The sequence below is a fragment of the Macrobrachium rosenbergii genome, chromosome 48 (genome assembly GCF_040412425.1).
Source record: "Macrobrachium rosenbergii isolate ZJJX-2024 chromosome 48, ASM4041242v1, whole genome shotgun sequence".
Taxonomy (NCBI): Eukaryota; Metazoa; Arthropoda; class Malacostraca; order Decapoda; family Palaemonidae; genus Macrobrachium; species Macrobrachium rosenbergii.
In genome coordinates, this window is record NC_089788.1 from 62,438,006 (window position 1) to 62,456,451 (window position 18,446).

The 18,446-nt window shown below is 37.8% G+C and overlaps 1 protein-coding gene across 1 annotated transcript in view; it reads right to left on the reverse strand.

Moving 5' to 3' along the window:
* Positions 1 to 2,484: 2,484 nt before the first annotated feature.
* LOC136831463 (uncharacterized) overlaps positions 2,485 to 18,446 on the reverse strand; it is a 177,057-nt gene continuing 161,095 nt past the window's right edge. Inside the window, exons 21-22 of the mRNA XM_067091954.1 lie at positions 17,982 to 18,273; positions 2,485 to 4,295 (exon numbers count right to left, since the gene is read on the reverse strand). Coding sequence (XP_066948055.1) covers positions 4,143 to 4,295; positions 17,982 to 18,273 — 445 coding nt within the window. The 3' untranslated portion in view covers positions 2,485 to 4,142. The remainder of the gene's footprint in view (positions 4,296 to 17,981; positions 18,274 to 18,446) is intronic.

Genomic DNA, 18,446 nt, shown 5'->3' on the forward strand with positions numbered 1-18,446 from the left:
TTGGCCCCTTTTTTTCATTGCCTGAAGTTTAGTATGCAACCATCAGAAATGAAAAAAAATATCATATATAAATATTGAAATATATGACAGCGTGAAAAAAAATTTCATATGTAATTGTATACAAATCGCACTGTGAGCAAAACAGTTAAAGCTAACGAGTTATTTTTTTTTCTTTGTATTGTACACTAACTTGCAATGATTTTGGTATATAACAAATTGTAAAACGATCAAAGCAACACAGAGAAAATATTATCACAAACTGATGCATGAATTTGTAACGCACAGACGTAAAAGTTTTTTTCAAAAATTCACCATAAATCGAAATATTGTGCTAGAGACTTCCCGTTTATTGCAAAATGAAGGTAATTGATTGAATATTACTAGACTGTAAGTGTTTTAGCTTACAATTGCAGTTTTCAACCATTTCGGTCGAGTTAAAGTTGACAAAGTAGAATTTTTTCTATTTATTGTGATTTATATGAAAATATTTCAAAACTGATAAAAGCTACAACCATGAATTATATTTTGTTGTATTCTACATGAAATTGCGCACATTTCCATATATAAAACTTTATGTAACGACTAAAATAAATAGTGCAAACATTACAACAAAGTGACGAAAGAATTTCCGAGATGTTCGGCCGAGTTACCGTTACAAAGAATTTCAGAGATGTTCGATGTACCAGCCAGACGTAAGGAAAAAGTTTTTTCAAAAATTCACCATAAATCGAAATATTGTGCTAGAGACTTCCAGTTTGTTGAAAAATGAAGCTAATTGATTGAATATTACTAGAATGTAAGAGTTTTAGCTTACAATTGCGTTTTTCGATCATTTCGGTCGAGTTAAAGTTGACCGAAGGTTGAAATTTTGGCACTTATCATGATTTATATGAAAATATTTCAAAACTGATAAAAGATACAACCATGAGTTATTTTCAGTTGCATTCTACATGAAATTGCGCACATTTTCATATATAAAACTTTATGTAAAGACTAATATAAAACGGCGCAAACATTACGACAAAGTGACGAAAGAATTTCTGAGATGTTCGGCTGAGTTACTGCGCGCGGACGTAAGGAAAAAGTGTTTTTTTTCAAAAATTCACCATAAATCAAAATATTGTGCTAGAGACTTTCAGTTTGTTGCAAAATGAGGGTACATGATTGAATATTACTAGAATGTAAGAGTTTTAGCTTACAATTGCGTTTTTCGACCATTTCGGTCAAGTTAAAGTTGACCGAAGGTTGAAATTTTGGCAGTTATTGTGATTTATATGGAAATATTTCAAAACTGATAAAAGCTACAACCATGAGTTATTTTCTGTTGTATTCTACATGAAATTGCGCACATTTCCATATATAAAACTTTATGTAACGACTAATATAAACCAGTGCAAACATTACGACAAAGTGACAAAAGAATTTCTGAGATGTTCGGCAGAGTTACCGCGCGCGGACGTAAAGGAAAAGTTTTTTCAAAAATTCACCATAAATTGAAATATTGTGCTAGAGACTTCCAATTTGTTGCAAAATGAAGGTACATGACTGAATATTACTAGAATGTAAGAGTTTTAGCTTACAATTGCGTTTTTCGACCATTTCGGTCGAGTCAAAGTTGACCGAAGGTTGAAATTTTTTGTAGTCGACGTACGGTACGTCCACTCAGCACCCAACAGACAATTTTCGTCGACGTATGATACGTCCAGTCGGCGTTTAAGGGTTAATCATAAAGTTATTCCATTCCATTATGGCACTGAATGACCAAAATAGGTCCCAGTGCTTGTGCTTGTCCCTATATTTCATAATCCATCCATCCAACCTTGCTATTCAAACTTCATCATCATTTGTTCAAATATTTATTGCTTTACCTAGTATATAGCTGCTATAGGATCCACCTGATAGACATCTTACCCTCAGTGCTTAAGTCCATCAAGCTTGGACCCAGCACTAAGGGCAAGGTTTGACATATAGGCTTCACCTTGCTCAAGCACATCATGTACTCCCCAATTTCACAGGTGGCAGTGCAGCTTGCTGTTCAATTTCACCTCTATCAAATCCAATGAGCAGTCAAAATTATTGTACAGGTTGACACATCATTTTATATACAAGGAGTGAAAGTGAAAAGTAAGGAAGAAAATGGACAAAGTAAATAAATAAAAATAGGATGATTAATAAAGTTCATCTTTTTCTAGTGCTCTGAACTGCCCTAGAATCATTAGATATTTAGTTGGAAAGTATTATGTTCTTATATCTGTATGCAAAAAGGCTAGTCCATTTTAAATGAGTTTAGCACAGTACTGTACACATAAGAAATCAGGGACTTGGGTGACTTCCAGTGTTAAAAATATTGTACAGTACAGTATTCTGTTTGTATATTTGGAATGTCTGGAATTTTTCTGGTCCTTTTGTTTTCCCTTTAATCATTCCTGTTGATTAACAGGCAAATCATTACTTTTTTTGTCTTGCAAGTATCATTTAAAGAACTTGTATATAAAATTCAACTTTAATTCAACCGTAGAAAATTTACACAATTTACATTTATAAATATTCTCCTGTACAACATTAGCAAATATCCACATCTGCATAGTTTTCAATACACACTAAACAATACTTCAGGTCAATATGACCAATATTTAGGCTTTTGGAGTATGGGATAGGACATATTATTGTAGTACAATCAATACTGGTAAGGGGGATCTAAAAACTGAACATATCACATTTGTGACACCATGAAACCTTTCTTTTTAAGTCTGTTAATATTTTAATAACAGAAAATAACATTGTACTATTTCCTTATTGGAAGCAGCAAAGAAGCAGCTTTGTTAATTAAGTAGAGGAATTGTTTGATTAGATTTGAGTGCTAACAGGAAAATAAAACATACTTAATTTACAGAAATTAAACTAATTAAGAAATTAAACTTATTACTTATATAAATTATTTCTCCAATTGAATAAAACAGTAAATACTATATATATATATAAACCAAAATATACATTTGCCTTGTTTCTCATCAAATATATATTTTTATAAATATGATATATAAAAGGGCTACTCTTTCTCTAATTCTAGGAAGACCTGCACAGAAAGATAATTGTGGATACCAAATAATTGCGCAACATTCATGAAAAAGCAAGTTTTTTGCAGCACATTCTTTCCTGTAACTAAAGAATTGACACAAATGTTATCTACATTTGTACTATAACATGGATCACACAACAAAACTGTCACAACACATTTGAATATGAATCATCATGAGCATTCAAAATTTTTAAAAGTTTCCAAAAGAAACTGGTAAAAAGTCTTGAAACGAAAGAAAACCTAAAATTATCCTATTTACAGCTTGGAATAATTTGTTAACAAAAATTAAGTTAAAAATGTGCATACACTTAATCCATACAATTGAAATATATAGAACTTTCAGAATTTCTTCAATATTTACATATATACACTTATACTAATGTTTTAACATTCCCATCAAGGGTATATTTTATATAAAATTTGTCAAGTAGGGAGATACCAAAAACTAAGCATTTTTGAGATCACAATTTGGCAGGGTTTCCATACATTGAAAAAACATAAAACATACACTACACACTACTGGCAAAAACTAAACAAAGAACAATAGTTTACATCTCTCTTTATTTTTTGTTTTTACTCTTGAAAGACCCAAACCACCTCTAAAATACAGTCCTCTTCCATCTTCATGTTTACCTTGCCATTTAAACATAAAATCTGAAGTCTTCATAAGTATCATTTTTTATATGCATAGATGCAAACTTTTACCACAGAAAGCTTTGTTTTATACGTATTTATATATTCACATAAGGGTTCTTCACTAAATGTACATATATAATTCTGTGTTTTCAAAATAAATTTCTTGAACTATTATATAGCTCAATATATAAAAAATTTGACTTATTAATTTCACTAATAATACTCTGCATTCAGTTATCTTATAACATTAATGCACTTAAGCCATCTTAAATCAGTGCCAAACAAAGGTACTGAACTTTTTTTTTTTTTAATCAACAATCACTTAACAGCAGCACTATGTCAGTCTGGATTTGCAGTCATAATTTACTCTTAAAACTTAATATGGTTACACAAAAGCTCTCCATTATCCTGCTGGAATTTATAAACTTCATATCACACTAGTAAATCTTTGAATAAGCTCTTGTAGCTGTCCAGTCAAAAGTTGGTCAATGCTTGCTTGGCTACGCTGGTAAGTGATAGGGCAGTCAATAGATATGCACTCCACCTTTTCCAGTCTACATCCAAGGCAAGCCTGGCAAACCTAAAAAATGGTAAAGACATAACAGATGTTATTACAATTTTAGCATAAGAATATAATAAATCCATATACTTTAGTTCAAACTACCATAAGCTTCCACACAGTTATATTTGAATGAAGGTAGTTAAGGAAAACATTGAAATTTGTGTACAGTCTAATGAGTAAATTATATTTGCAATTTAAAATTTAACCTAAGTTTTCTTGCGCTTTCTTGTACAACTGGATCTGTAATAAGATTAATATTTTTAATCTTCACTGATGGCTCTAAATCTATATGGCTGGCATTGGATACGGAATTTATAGCAGCATGCTAAGGTAGGGGGCATTTCCTCAAGAAGCCTCAATTTTCACAGCAGAGTTCCATGGTATTTCAACAGCTAATGAAAAAGCAATTGTGGATGAAGGCAATTTCAGTAATTCCTGTGACTTCAGAAGTGTTCTGCAGGCACATGGTGCTTTTAACTCTGACAACCCTTTGATTTTAAAAAGTTCACAGTGGATCCATATCACTGAAAGCAGAGGATTAACAATAACATTTTGCTTGGTCCTAGCACGTGGGAGTCTGTGGCAATGAAGACACTGATAGAATAGCAAAACAGGCAGCAGCTGGGCTATTTCTATGGAGAAATCCTATTTTGTTTAAAGATTTTTTTCCCCAAAAATTAAAGCTTGAATGCAGGAAACCTGGCATGACCACTGAAACTTGATAAGTTCCAACAAAATGAAAGAAATTACATCTGTTATACCTCCTTGGAAGTATGGAATTATATGTAGCAGATGGGAGACAGTGTTATGCCCATTACACATAGGACATACCTGCTCCACCCATAAACACATGATCACCAGCCTTTTTGCCAAGGTAGCTTAATCCTCTCGATTGAGAGGTATTTCCTAATTGAATACCTCAGTCTAGGGGATCTGAGGAATTGTTACCCCTCCAAGGCTCAGTGCAAAGATGGCAGGTTTATCCTTGCTGGGGTTCTTGAACAGAATCTTTATATAATGCCAGTAGCATATTTAGCTTTATCCCAGAAGCTGTCTCCTGGAAGAAATCTAATCTTCATCCTATTCCTTTTATTTTTATAATGAACTCTACATAGTTTTAAATTAACTTTTTTTGTTTATTTGTAGTTTTATAAGAAATATCAGCATCAATGACCCTGGTTGTCTTGATGCTCTTGTGTGGACTGGAACATGCATGTGAGTGATGTCTGTGGAATTGAATGGAATATAAAATTTAAGCCTAATGCCATGTGCTGGGACCTATGAGGTCATTCAGCGCTGAAAGGGAAACAGAGTAAAAATGTTTCATAGGTGTAACAAGAGGAAAACCTTGTAGTTGGACTCTGAAACAACTGTTAGGAGGGAGTGGATAGTAAGGTGGAAAAAGGTATGAATAGAGCTGTTGTAAAAGGAACGGAAGGGGTTGCAGCTAGGTGCCAAAAGAACACTGCAAAGAATCTTAAGTGCAGCTAGGTGCCAAAAGAACACTGCAGAGAACCTTGAGTAACACCAACAGTGCACTGCAAGAGGTGCACTGATGATACTACTCCCCTAAGGGGGAGTGATGTCTGCGCAACAAGCAATGCCTTCAACATAAACCTGGAGACTGACCTGGCATGAGAGGACCACTTGGACTTCCTACAAGAACACTTGGATTTTCCCTTCCTCCTCCATCTGCATGGAGAACAAGTCTCAAGAAGAGGATTGGCTGATTAATGTATGGCCACTATGACTGGTGTCACATCTGTACATGCATACAAACACAAACTGCTCATGTACATGATCTAAATTTTGTTGAGGTGGTCTGCCTTCCTAACAAAAATACATAACTGCTCTACATTACACTCCTCCCCATGAATCATTGCAAGGATAAAACGTCCATCTCTGTCACATCCTGAAGAGAGAAACCTATGTCTTAGAATCCCAAGACTGGGACATTTGACCAGCATATATCTCAGTCATCAAGAACAGGAAGGTGATGATAAGCAATGAGATGATGAGTACGATGATGGCAAAGATGAAGATGAAGACTGTCTAGACCTTGATAATCTTGATAGCTGGGGTGGAGAGATCCTGGTGGTTTCCACCCTTTGTTTTTCAAAAAGGTTCCTAGTGTGCTGTCTCTCAAGATTTGTAGATTCTATAGATTTTTATGTTAACATAGTATCTTCGCTGATTAGCACAAGGTTAGTAACACAGTGCCTTTTCCAAAAGTGGCATATCTGCAAGACTGCATTAACTACAGGCCAATTTCTATTTTCTCTACGCTCTCCAAAGTTGCAGAAAAATTTATTTTAAGCTACTAGACAAGTACGGTATGTGGAATCCAAAGGATTGTTAACTGATAGTCAATATGCATATAGGAAACAGTTAGGTACCAGCGATGCTCTTTTAGATCTGACATGCTGTTTGCAAGAGAACCCTGATAAAGGGTTTGTAATTTAAATACATTTTATTGCTGCCTTTGATTCAGTAGATCATAAGTTACTTAAACATACATCATCTTCATAATCTTGGAATGAATGAAGAAGTTTTAAGATTACTTCAAGATTTCCACAGAGGTAGGCAGCAGCAAGTGATTGTTGATGGGATCTTTGGCAAACCAAGACCTACTGAGTCTGGACTTCCACAGGGTAGTGCTCTTGGTCTGTTGTTACTTTTGTGTATACAAATTATATGGTTGTTGGCCTGGAAAACAAGATTGTTCAGTATGCCAATGATGCATCACTTGTGCATGTAGTAAAGTCTTCACTCATGAGAAATGAAGCTACTCTTAGTCTCAGTTATTACGTGGAGCGGATTAGAGAATGGTGTAGTCAGTGGGGTAGCTTCAACTATAAGCTTTAATTATATCTGGTGTAACTTTTGACTCACATACATCTTACCTTTGAGAAACTTCTAATATAAGTATCAGCAAATGCTGCAAAGAATTTAGGTACTGTCCATTTTAGAATAGAATACAGAATTTAGGCCAAAGGCCAAGCACTAGGACCTATGTTGTCATTCAGCTCTAAAAGAGAAATTGGGAGAAAAAAGGTTTCAAAGGTATAACGAGGAAAACCTCACAGTTGAGCTATTAAAAAATTGTTAGGAGACGGTGGAAAGTAAGAGGAAGAAAGAGAATATGAACAGTAAAAAGAAACAAAAAAGGTTGCAACTAGGGGCCGAAGGAATGCTGCAAAGAACTTAGGAAATGCCTACCGTGCACCACATGAGGCGCACTGACAGCGCTACCCCCCCCTACGGAGACAACCTGTTGTAGGTCATTTGCCCTTCCATTACCAGAATACTGTTTTCTGGTGCGGATGTCTGCCTCTGCTAGAGATTTATCTCTTTTAGACACAGTGGATCGTGGTGAAGGATTTTCTTTCCTAACATCAGCAGTTATGACTTGCACCATTGAAGGATGATCTGTTGTTCGTCAAATTTTCTTAAGTTGTATTTTAACAGAGATCGTTCACATTTTACAATTGATCCCTGATCCTCTTTTCCTGCCGAGAGTGATCAGATTTGCTGAAGCGCAGCACCAACATCAAGTAATGTGCCTTGCTGTTGAACTACTAAGTTCCAGAGGTCCTTTATTCCTCACACCATTGGACTGTGGAGCAGTCTCCCTGGGGATGTTGTGCAGTTGGAACCTCAAAAGTTTAAGCAAAGATGCAATGCAGTACTACCCTAAAGGAATTCTTCTAGGATTTTATCATTTACTTCCATTTTTATGTTTATTGATTTAATTTATTTTTTTCTAACAACTGATCTCTTCTTTCTGTATTTCTATTACCTTCAGTTACTCCTTTCAAATGAACACCATATTCTTTAGAAGCTTGAATTTCAAGTAAATGGCCACTGTGGGCTTGTTCCATATGAATAGGGTTCATCTTATGAATAATAATAATCAATAATAATCACAGCTGCACAATTGCTGTCCACTGACCAGAACTCTTGGACAGAAATCACTTCTGAAGTTGGCTCATCAGGAGGAAGGTCAGTAAGGACCACCACTTCAAGCAACTGTTTAAGGTTCCTTAACCCCTCGCGTCCAGCAATGCTCCTGTGAGGCGTAATAATAACTATGGAGGCCTGATCTGGGCTGACTCATGTGAGAATTCATATTTTGCACCATATTTTTGGAAGAATTATTTCAAATCAATTATATGGGTCATAAATAACAATATGGCAACCCTATAGCCTCCACTAAGTCACACTGTGGGTGAGAGGCAGTTACTCCTTAGATCTCATGACAGAAGGTGATGCTATGTCTCCCAGTGATCCCATGCCAAATATAGGGTGCACTTGGTTTTGAAGATAGGAGTGTAAGCCATAAAACTTCCAAAAAAGCTTTGATAGAAGAAATATCAAGTGAATTCGAATTTTGTGAAATAGATGGTTAATTTGATGATTCTTACAGTGAAATGATGAAAGTGATAAGACAATGATATATTGGAGGGGTTAGGCAATCTAAATACTGATGATGATGTTGAAGACCCTACTTATCAACATGAAATCAGTGATGTAAGTGGTCTGGACAAAAGTGGAGTTATCAGATATGAAACAGAGAGGTTGGTGGCAAGATGGTCTTTTCAACCACGTAGGAGGCGCTCTAGGTCTCGCTCTTTGAGTGGTATTGGTGTTGGTGTTCAAATGCATGGTGCATCGGCTAGAATTTCTGAACAACGTGATGGCTGGATGGATGGAAAAGACTATGCCAAATGAATATGTTTTTGCTGGACTGACAGGAGCGACGAGCGACTGTGGTTCGAGTAATGACAGCAAGAAATCGGAAAGCTCAAGGCTTTTCATTGACAACAAGCTTGTTCAAGTTATGGTTGACAAAATGAACCAGTACCACAAGCAATGCATTGTTGGCAGGCCACAAGGCACCAGTAAGATGAAGTAGTGGATGAATGTTAGCCTGAGGGAAATGATAGTATTCCTTGTGATAACAGTAATCATGCCCCATGTACTGAAGCACTGTGTCAGGGTTTATTGGTCAATGGCTAAGTTTATTCAAATGCCAGGATTTTCATAGTTCATACCTTGCAACCAGTACCGGGAATTTACATATTTTTGCATTTCACAGACAGTGATTTACACAAGCCAAATTCCAATGATTGACTTAGGAAAATAAGGAAAATTATGACCCTCATATGTAAACGATTTTCAAAATATTTTTATCCTTTCCAAAAACTTGTAACTGATGAGTCTTGTATTGTTCTATGGGTGCCTTATTTTCATGCCATATATTAGGTCAAAGAGGCGCCCGTTTGGTATAAAAACAAGCGTTATTTGTGACTGTGCTTGTTTTTTGTGACTGTAAGACTAGATACATCACTGGTGTCGTTATTTATACCACAACAGATGCTGACATTCCCGTTAACGATCCTCTGGTGCCGTCATGAAAACACTAATGGCCCCTTATCTTGGTTAAAGGCATATTTTGTATATGGATAATTACTACACCAACCCTAGTCTAAGTGAATATTTACACAACAACAACAACACTGGATCAGCTAGTAACCTGCAAAAATAGGGGAGGGATGACCATCTTCCCCCCCCTGGCATAAAGAAAGGAGAGAGTGTTAAGAAAGAAAGGGCATCACCTTACCATCAAATGGAAGGATAGAAAAGAATTTACTCTACTAACTATGATACACACTGCAATGACAGCACCCACAGGGTGACAGGACCATCGAACCCCAAACACGAAGCTAGACGTTATTGTTGACTAAATAAAAAACATGCGTCTTGTCAACAAGTCAGATATGCAGGTGGATACAGTTGAGAGTGTAAGAACACTCAAGTGGCTAAAAAAGTACTGCTTCACCTCACTGACATTTGCATGCTGAATGCTTATAATTTATATAAGCACAGAAATGGCAAGTCCATGTCCTTGCATCATTTCTCTCTGAGAGTCCACTAGCAACTAGTCAACTAGTACAGCATGTATCAACCAGAGGTGCAGAAGAAGGGTGTTGTCAATGCAGACTGACCATATTGCACCTCAGGAATGGTGCAATAAGCACCACCTTGCTTATGTACCTCCAACACAGTCACATGCTAAAGGACAAAGGCTGTGCTACGTGTGTGCATATACCAAGAAGCCTGAGCAGGTCAAGACTAGGAAAGTCACAACCTGGTGCCCAAGCTGTAAGGTGACCTTATGCTTGGACTGCTTCACACAATCCCATTGCTGGATTGCTATGCCAAATTTTATTCAATGAGAGAGAGAGAGTGCTCAAGGAATTTATGTCATCAAAGTACTTATCAATTTACAGGGAAATATATTGTAAATATATTTAGTACAGGTAAATGAGAATTGTATTTATATATGTCCAGGTGCCTCAATTGTAACGTTTTATGGGTAAATGTAGCTTTATTTTATGCTCATTGCTCATAACAAGAAAGAGAGGAGTTTTGCCTCATGAAAGGCTAGACAGAGTGGGAACACCTGGGTGGTCTGGGGACAAAGGGACAAAAATGAAAACATGTTTACCACTTTTGGATATACAGTATTTGCTGGGGAATTTTACACTTACAGGCAGTCCCCGGTTAACAGCAGGCGCACTTGTATCGCAGATTTCCGCTTATCGGCACCGATACATACCTAACACAGGCGTTGATAACCGAAAATCGGCGCCGATAAGCCCGAAAAAGCGCCGGAAATCACCGATTTTTGGTTAGTGGCGATTTTCAGTTATCATCACGCCCCAAGACCAGAACCCCCGCCGATAACCAAGGACTGCCTGTACTGGCAAGTGAGAATTTATTTTTACTGAAATAATTTAGTAATTTATGTATCAATTTGCTGGGAAATTTTACACTACTGAGTAAATAAGCATTTTATTTTTTTTACAAGAATAATTTGTAATTTACATGTGAATAAACACCCAGCCCGACCAATATGTAACAATTACTCAATATACACACCTGTACCCATTGCACTGCTCACCCAAGCCAGCTCATGACCCCAACAAACAAAAGAAAGACAGATGAACCAACCAAAACAACCACAAACAAGAGCGCTTACAACCTTTTGTCACCACCACTAATTCCTAACTGCTACCACCACCATTTTCCTCACTACCATCTTCCGTACATCTAAAGACGTCACAACAATCATTACTGTGCCATTCCAAACATAATGAGAGGACCGGCTTTACAAACACCCAATAAACTTAACAGCGTACTCTGTCTACATTTCTTAAATGTATAACGCCTACAACTACTTCACGAACTCATTTAATGAAAATAACAAAATAATGACTAAATTTATAAAACTTATAAAACTGACGAGTGATCAACATATACATGCTGGAAATTTCTGTCAGTTATTTATCAATTAAATAGGAATTTTGCAATTATGGGTAAAATTAAGATAATTTTATAATTTACTTATCAAAGCTGGAAACATTTTTGTCATTTGCATAACAATTTCCTAGGAAATTTTATATTTATGAGTAAAAGTTTATTTTTATAAGTCTACATGTCTCAATTGTAATGTTTTACAGGTCAATGTAGCTTTATTTTATACTCTATGCCGACAACAAAAGAGAGAGAGAGAGAGAGAGAGGTGGGGGATGTGTGGGTGACCAAGGGAGCAAAGCTGCTGAGAAAAATTGTTTGCAAAAGCAAAACATAATTTTTTTTTATGTATTTGGCCCTTAAAGTACTCAGGGGTTGTTGCTAATTTTAGGTAAGTATAAAAATATTAGAATAACTCAATAGCATAGCTGGTGTTGTTTGCTAAAAAAATAATAAAAAAAGCAGGATTTTTTTTTAGCATGTTGGTGAAGAAGTTGCACACCAAGCCTAAACGTTTCATTCAGCTTGGTCCCCCGCTCCAGATGTGAGTGGGTACCACGGATGTCTTACTTTATTCAAAGGTGCAAGAAGACATAACAGAACAGCTCAAACTTCAGCAAGTTTAGAAAGGACTATGATCAAGCTTCTTCAGAGGCTGAATGAATTTCCAAAAGTAAAGGTGGCAAGATTAACTGTCCTTATCTCCTGACTTCAGCGAATAATTGTTGTAATTACACCCATCTAGCTTGGGATGTTTGGTTGGCCACTGCACTGATTGCTCTTGTCTGCTCGTGTACCTGCACTGCAATAGAGCAGATAAAAGGACACTAGGGCCTTTTGTTGACCATGGCACTAGTGTGGTGTCATTGCTATCACAATGAGGAGTGTCTATCTTGGATCTTGAGACTCTTCAAAGTCTAAGAAGAACTGTGCTTAAGTTCCAAGAAAAGAAGTGTAGGAGGCTGCCGCCCTGGTCAATGTTCTGAAGAATAAAAAATCTTGGGAGGATAGTGTAACCACTGCACTACCTTGGTGTTGTTGCTATCAAAGGAGTGCCTGATTGGACACTGAGACTCCTGAAACTATCTCAAGGTCCACATAATATTCTCTTCTCGGGTTGTGGATCAACTGATAATTACAGAAGCAGCAGCTACTGCTTACATCTCCCACTCCTCACAGGAGGAGTGTAACTACATCAAGTCAAAAGAAATGGAGCTCCTAGACACCGCTTCTTGACTAACTAAGAATCAAAAACAAGTTGTCCGAACTTAGTTTGGAGGTACTGTTGATCTCCGGCGGTCTTCCTCAGAAGTCAAGCAAGGAAGTGTTACAGTGTTAAACATCTGGTTTTTTAGCAATCCCTTGCCTCACTGATGGTGTCTGACCTTTCGTATCTCCCGACGAATCAGGCAAAACAACAGGAAGCTGTAAGCCCAAGACTTCAATCATGGATGTGAAAGATGTCTCCCAGGCGCTAACAGCATAGATGGAATGCTAACATCTGTTGGCCGTTACCCGATGATCAAGCTAAAACACATATGTGATCGAAAAGCATTGCACAGACATGCTGTTGATGCACTCGCACATGGGTTTTCACCTTTCTGGAAGTCCACAGCAGTTCTATCAAAGCTCTTCGCTCGACAGAATTGAATGAGACGGTGATCGGATGGGAAACGGTGCTTCAATGTGGCATGGCTGTAGGCCATCCCGTTCTCTTCCCAAACCCTCACGTGAGCGAGGTCGGTGGTCCATTCCTGGACACACCATCCTGAAATAACTTCCACACCTCCCTATGCAACAGCCATGTGTTGACATATGGCCATATGTCTGTACTGTCACATCTGCAGCTGTGTGAACTCTATTTTTCCTAGGAGAGCGAGAATGTGAGAGGTGACGAGATTTCCTAGGAGAGCAAGAATGGGAGAGATGACGAGATGCTGAGGAGCAAGGCTGAACGGCCGACTGGACTGAACTACTCATACGCACATGCATCTTCACAGACACAGACATGCGACAGGAGAGGAGTTCTGGAATGACAGAAATTAATGTCACGGATTAGAAAACAACGAGGCAACAACGGCTTATAGTGGAAACATGTCCGCGTCCGTGCAGAGTCTCGCACATTCGTCATACAACAGCAGGACCCAGAAGGAAACAGCTGAACTTCTGAAGCCTTTACTACATGGGATTTCTTAACAGTAGCATTGTCATCTTTCCTATGAACACTTTCTGATCGCCGATCACTGCTTGGAGTGAAATACAGTAAACCGGCCCCATATTCGCGGGAGATGCGTACCGCACCCCCCATGAATAGCTAAAATCTGCGAATACTCAAAACCCCTCTAAAAACACATAGAACTGCCTATTTTGATAGTTTAAACACAAAAACTCTCTAAAAATGCTTATACCTGAGTATTTTAATAGTTTTATCACAAAAAGTGCATTTAGTCATGAAAATTATATGAAAATATAAGTAGTGAATGTTTCTCAGTGAAAAATACTGCGAATGGGTGAATTTTCCGTGAATAATAGGTTAATATGTTCCACAGAGAAAACTGCAATTATGTGAGTCCGCGAATAGTGAGACCACGAATACAGGGGGTTTACTGTACAGATGGACTAGAAAACAGCTGGACGTGACACCCCAATCAGCGCGATGGCTGCGAGCTGGAGCGGGAGAACCACAGCCATGGATGGGAGAAGATGGAGAGTAAAAGAAGGAAGACAATGGAGGAGAAGACAGAGACAGAGACTTGCAATACTTCTTTACAACACAGGTGAAAAAAAACAATCACCAACCAGTGGTCCTAAGGGGTCACCAAGTGGTAGGGGTCCAAAGCTCTGTGAGGGATACACTACAGACTGAGCGGGAGAATAAGCCACCACCACAAAAGGGGTTCCAAAGTTCTGTGAGTGAAACACTGCTGACAGATCCGGATTCTAGAACCGTAGGTCTACAAGAGGTGAACGGGTTAGCTGCTGCAGCCGCTGACTCAATGCTAGGTCAGGGCACACCAAAGGCTGATGTGGGATCACTGGTACAGTCACAGGGAGAGCACCAGGGCTAGGCACTGTCAAGGCAGATGACATGGGAAAGCTAGATGAAGCTATGGAAGAATGGTAAGGGGTAAAATCTTCCAAGGAAGAAGAGGCAACTGGAGGAAGATTGGGAATACAAGGAACCAGGAGACCAAGAAGCGGTCATCGAAGGAGAAAACCCCTTCCAAGGCGGAGCCTTCTCCCTCCCCTGATGCTTCCTCTTGTCAAAAATCCTCCACTGCTCACAAGGCCAAGACCGCTCACAAATCACACCCCCCAACAAGATGGGGCAAAAAAACAAGACGGGAACCATAGACAGGAACTCCCACTGATCCTGGAGAGCAAGTCAGGACCAAACGCACTGTCAAAGATCTTGCAACATCACCCTCTGTGTTGAGGGAGAGGGGGAAATTTGCAAGGTTTAGGCAAGAAGTATCCTCATACGACTGAATACAGAACCCTCGCCTGGAAACACGAAAAACCCACCTTGTCTCAGAACAATACACAACATCTGAAAGACTAATACATTACAAGATTCCAAGAAATTGTGTAGTCAAAAATAATAAATATTGTTTGTTCATGAAAAGGCATTTCAGAACAAGGAGGAAAAGAACGTCGAAGAGGGAAGTTCTTAAATCGAGGTTGACTTGAACAAGGAGGAAAAGAATGCTGAAAAGGGAATTTAAGAACTTCCCTCTTCAGCATTCTTTTCCTCCTGAGGTTGAGAGATGTCTAAAAATAGAACAGATGGCATCGAGAGTTGGAAACTATCCCTCCAACTCTCCAGTTTCGTCAATAAAGAAAACAGAATACACGAAACAAACACCAAGGAGATAAGTATTGGGTTGCATAAATACGAGAAGTAAGTAAAATGATAAATAAGGAGAATGGCTGCAAAACTTATACAGGCTAAAAAGAGTCAGACACAGAAAAACATGTTGGAATGTTTAAATATACACAAAGTATAAATAAAAATTATAAATATATTATAAAAACAAATATATTCACAGTCGAACAGCAGGACAGAGAAATAAACACACATCTAGGCTAGACTCCCGCCCCTACCATCAGTAACTGTTACCATACCACCTTGCCAAAGTTTAACGGCCGGATTTCCAACTCGCTGCAAGTTAATCCCCATATGTGAAGACCCGAGGTTTGTGTGTTAGGAAAAATACATATTAAAAAATCTGTCATTTTCAACTCACTGCTGCGAGTACCGAAAAAAAAAATGTTATACAATGACTTATGGCAGGGGATCTGTTCCAACACCGTGCTTCAAGTTGATTTTTTTGCCATTATTGCCACTGTAAAGGCACTTACAGCACCGTAACTTGATGTTTGCATCAAGTTACAGCACCGTAAGCGCCATTGACTTGATGCCTATTCTTGAGTGTGTCACTGACTTACGGCGACAGCGACTTACGGCAGATTTGATCTTACGGTGCCTTTTCAGTGCCATTAACGTCATTTTACAGCGCCTTAACTTGATGAAACATCAAGTTAAGGTGCTGTAAAACACTGTTAATGGCACTGAAAAGGCACCGTAAGATCGAATCTGCCGTAAGTCACTGTCATCATAAGTCAGTGACAACTGTACATTGTGCATGCACATGTCACTTTCCATTGATGTAATTTTATTTTTAATTTTGCTGACCTCAAAGTTTGCCCAGTCAGGGGGTACTGCATATTTATTTTTTTTTAGCGCCGCCTGTAACGGTTAAAGTAGCCAGAGACACAGGAGCGAAGGACTCTGGAGACTTGTTATTATAGACTTGAACTACTACCATGGAAGATTTGGAAGAAAAGGTTTCTTGTTCTTTGCTAAACTGTCTAGAAGGGCAGAAAAAGACTGGCTACCTGGAACATTCACCTAAACCCAAATTTTCTCAAGATGCTCACAGGATGGCATCTCACAAGACTTGAACAATTCATTCCTAATATCACAGGGTAGACACCTGTACGAACATCAACCCCTCATAAAGTCTACAAGGTGCCCACAGGATCTGGTGACATCACCGGTGGAGTAAAACACCCAGACAATGACAGCAAATGCCTTGTCCTTCCTTTTCCTCTTTTTAAACCTTTCCCACTAAGAAGCAGTCACATGGTCCCCTGTGGCCCTCACATCTACATTGCTCATTTCTTCTCCACATCAGAAAAGACAGCAACTGAGGCTTTAAAAAGACCAAGTACAAACAAGAAGAAACAGAAAATGAGAGAAACAAGGAATATTTACCCAGCTATGTTCATCTAAGGAAGAGGAGAAAGCACACACACACAACCTCACACTGAATGGTTTGAAGATTTAGTGGAAGGTGTCTGTAAGTAAGATGAAGAGTTCCCCCACTTACTGGAACCTTGGCTATCCTTTCAACTTAATTCATTAAAGCTATCCAGCGACGCACACAAGGTATACTCCACTTGAAAGGTGAAGGTTTGTATTCTCTTAGGAACAAAAATAATTTTTAGTAATGTTATAAAAAAAAAGTAACAGGTATTGATACAGCAAATCTCTTCATAAAGACACTTCAACTCATAAGGTTGAAATAAGAAATATATTAAAATGAAAAAAAAAAAAACATACATGACAATATTACATAATTTAAGAAAGCCTCTTAATAACATTTTTTCATGAATTTAAATGTCCAAAGGCAGTATGTATTCAAATAAAATTAACATGGATTGGAAAGTGTTTATCAGTTAATTTTCTATGGTGCAGCAATGTGTAGAATGAGAGCAAAACTTGTCTTACGACCAGTTAGTATGACACAAGGTTTATTACTTTCATTCAACCTTATGCCATTGCCTATAATCTTGATTTATGGCCAAAATTATGGACAATAACATTAATGGCCCTACAGGAACTTTGAATCTAAGCAACAAGTATGAAGCTAAAACAAATTATCAAACATAGGTAGAATTATACAAAATGCCATTCCCTCATTGCTCTTTTTAGGTTCCTAAGCAGTTTACTGCATTTGCAAAAATTTACAAACCAATTACTGTATCTTAAATAAGTCGTGGTTCCCAAATTTATTCACATAATTTATTCAATCTTTATAAAATATATTGTATAATCTTTTGAGATTTGTGCAGTCTAAAACTGTTATGCCAAATATTGTACCTTCTTAGCATGCCATGATCAAAATGTCTAACACAGAATGAGTGTACTGCTACCAGAGAAAACTGAATATGTGACAGTCACCTATCCAATGGATCTGTTCTCACATGAGGGGTAAAAACTGAAACAAAGTTATTGGACAACTGAGACTGGAAAGATGCCAAATGGGATGAAGTAAAGAGAATTCTATAAATTAAAAGCTCTTTTAATACTGTACTAACCTTTTGTATATTGTCAAGTGCTCTATCATAATGGCGAATTTTCTCATTAAGAGCAAGGACAGTGTCTTGTGGGGTAGTCTTACAGTCTGAACATAACGCAACTCCACCGCCTGCACCAGTTAGAACAGTTGCAGCTCCACAAACAATGCACGCTGATGGAGTGAAGTAACGAACAATGGACATACCATGGGAAGTAGATGGTTTTTCCCAGTTGCTTGATCCTTTCTGATTATTTGCTATTTCTCTCACCAGAGAAGCATTTGTACTTGATAATCTTGGCAAGTCATTGTACCTTTGAAATAAAAACAAATGTTGAACTTTGGCATAAATCAAAAGGAAATAGTTCAAGTTCAATCTATAGAACTGAAAAGAAAAAGAACCCATCTACACAATAAATAACTGAAATTCAGTCTCAAAGCATGGCCAAAAACTTTTAAAAATAATAAAAACATAAATTCTTGAAAA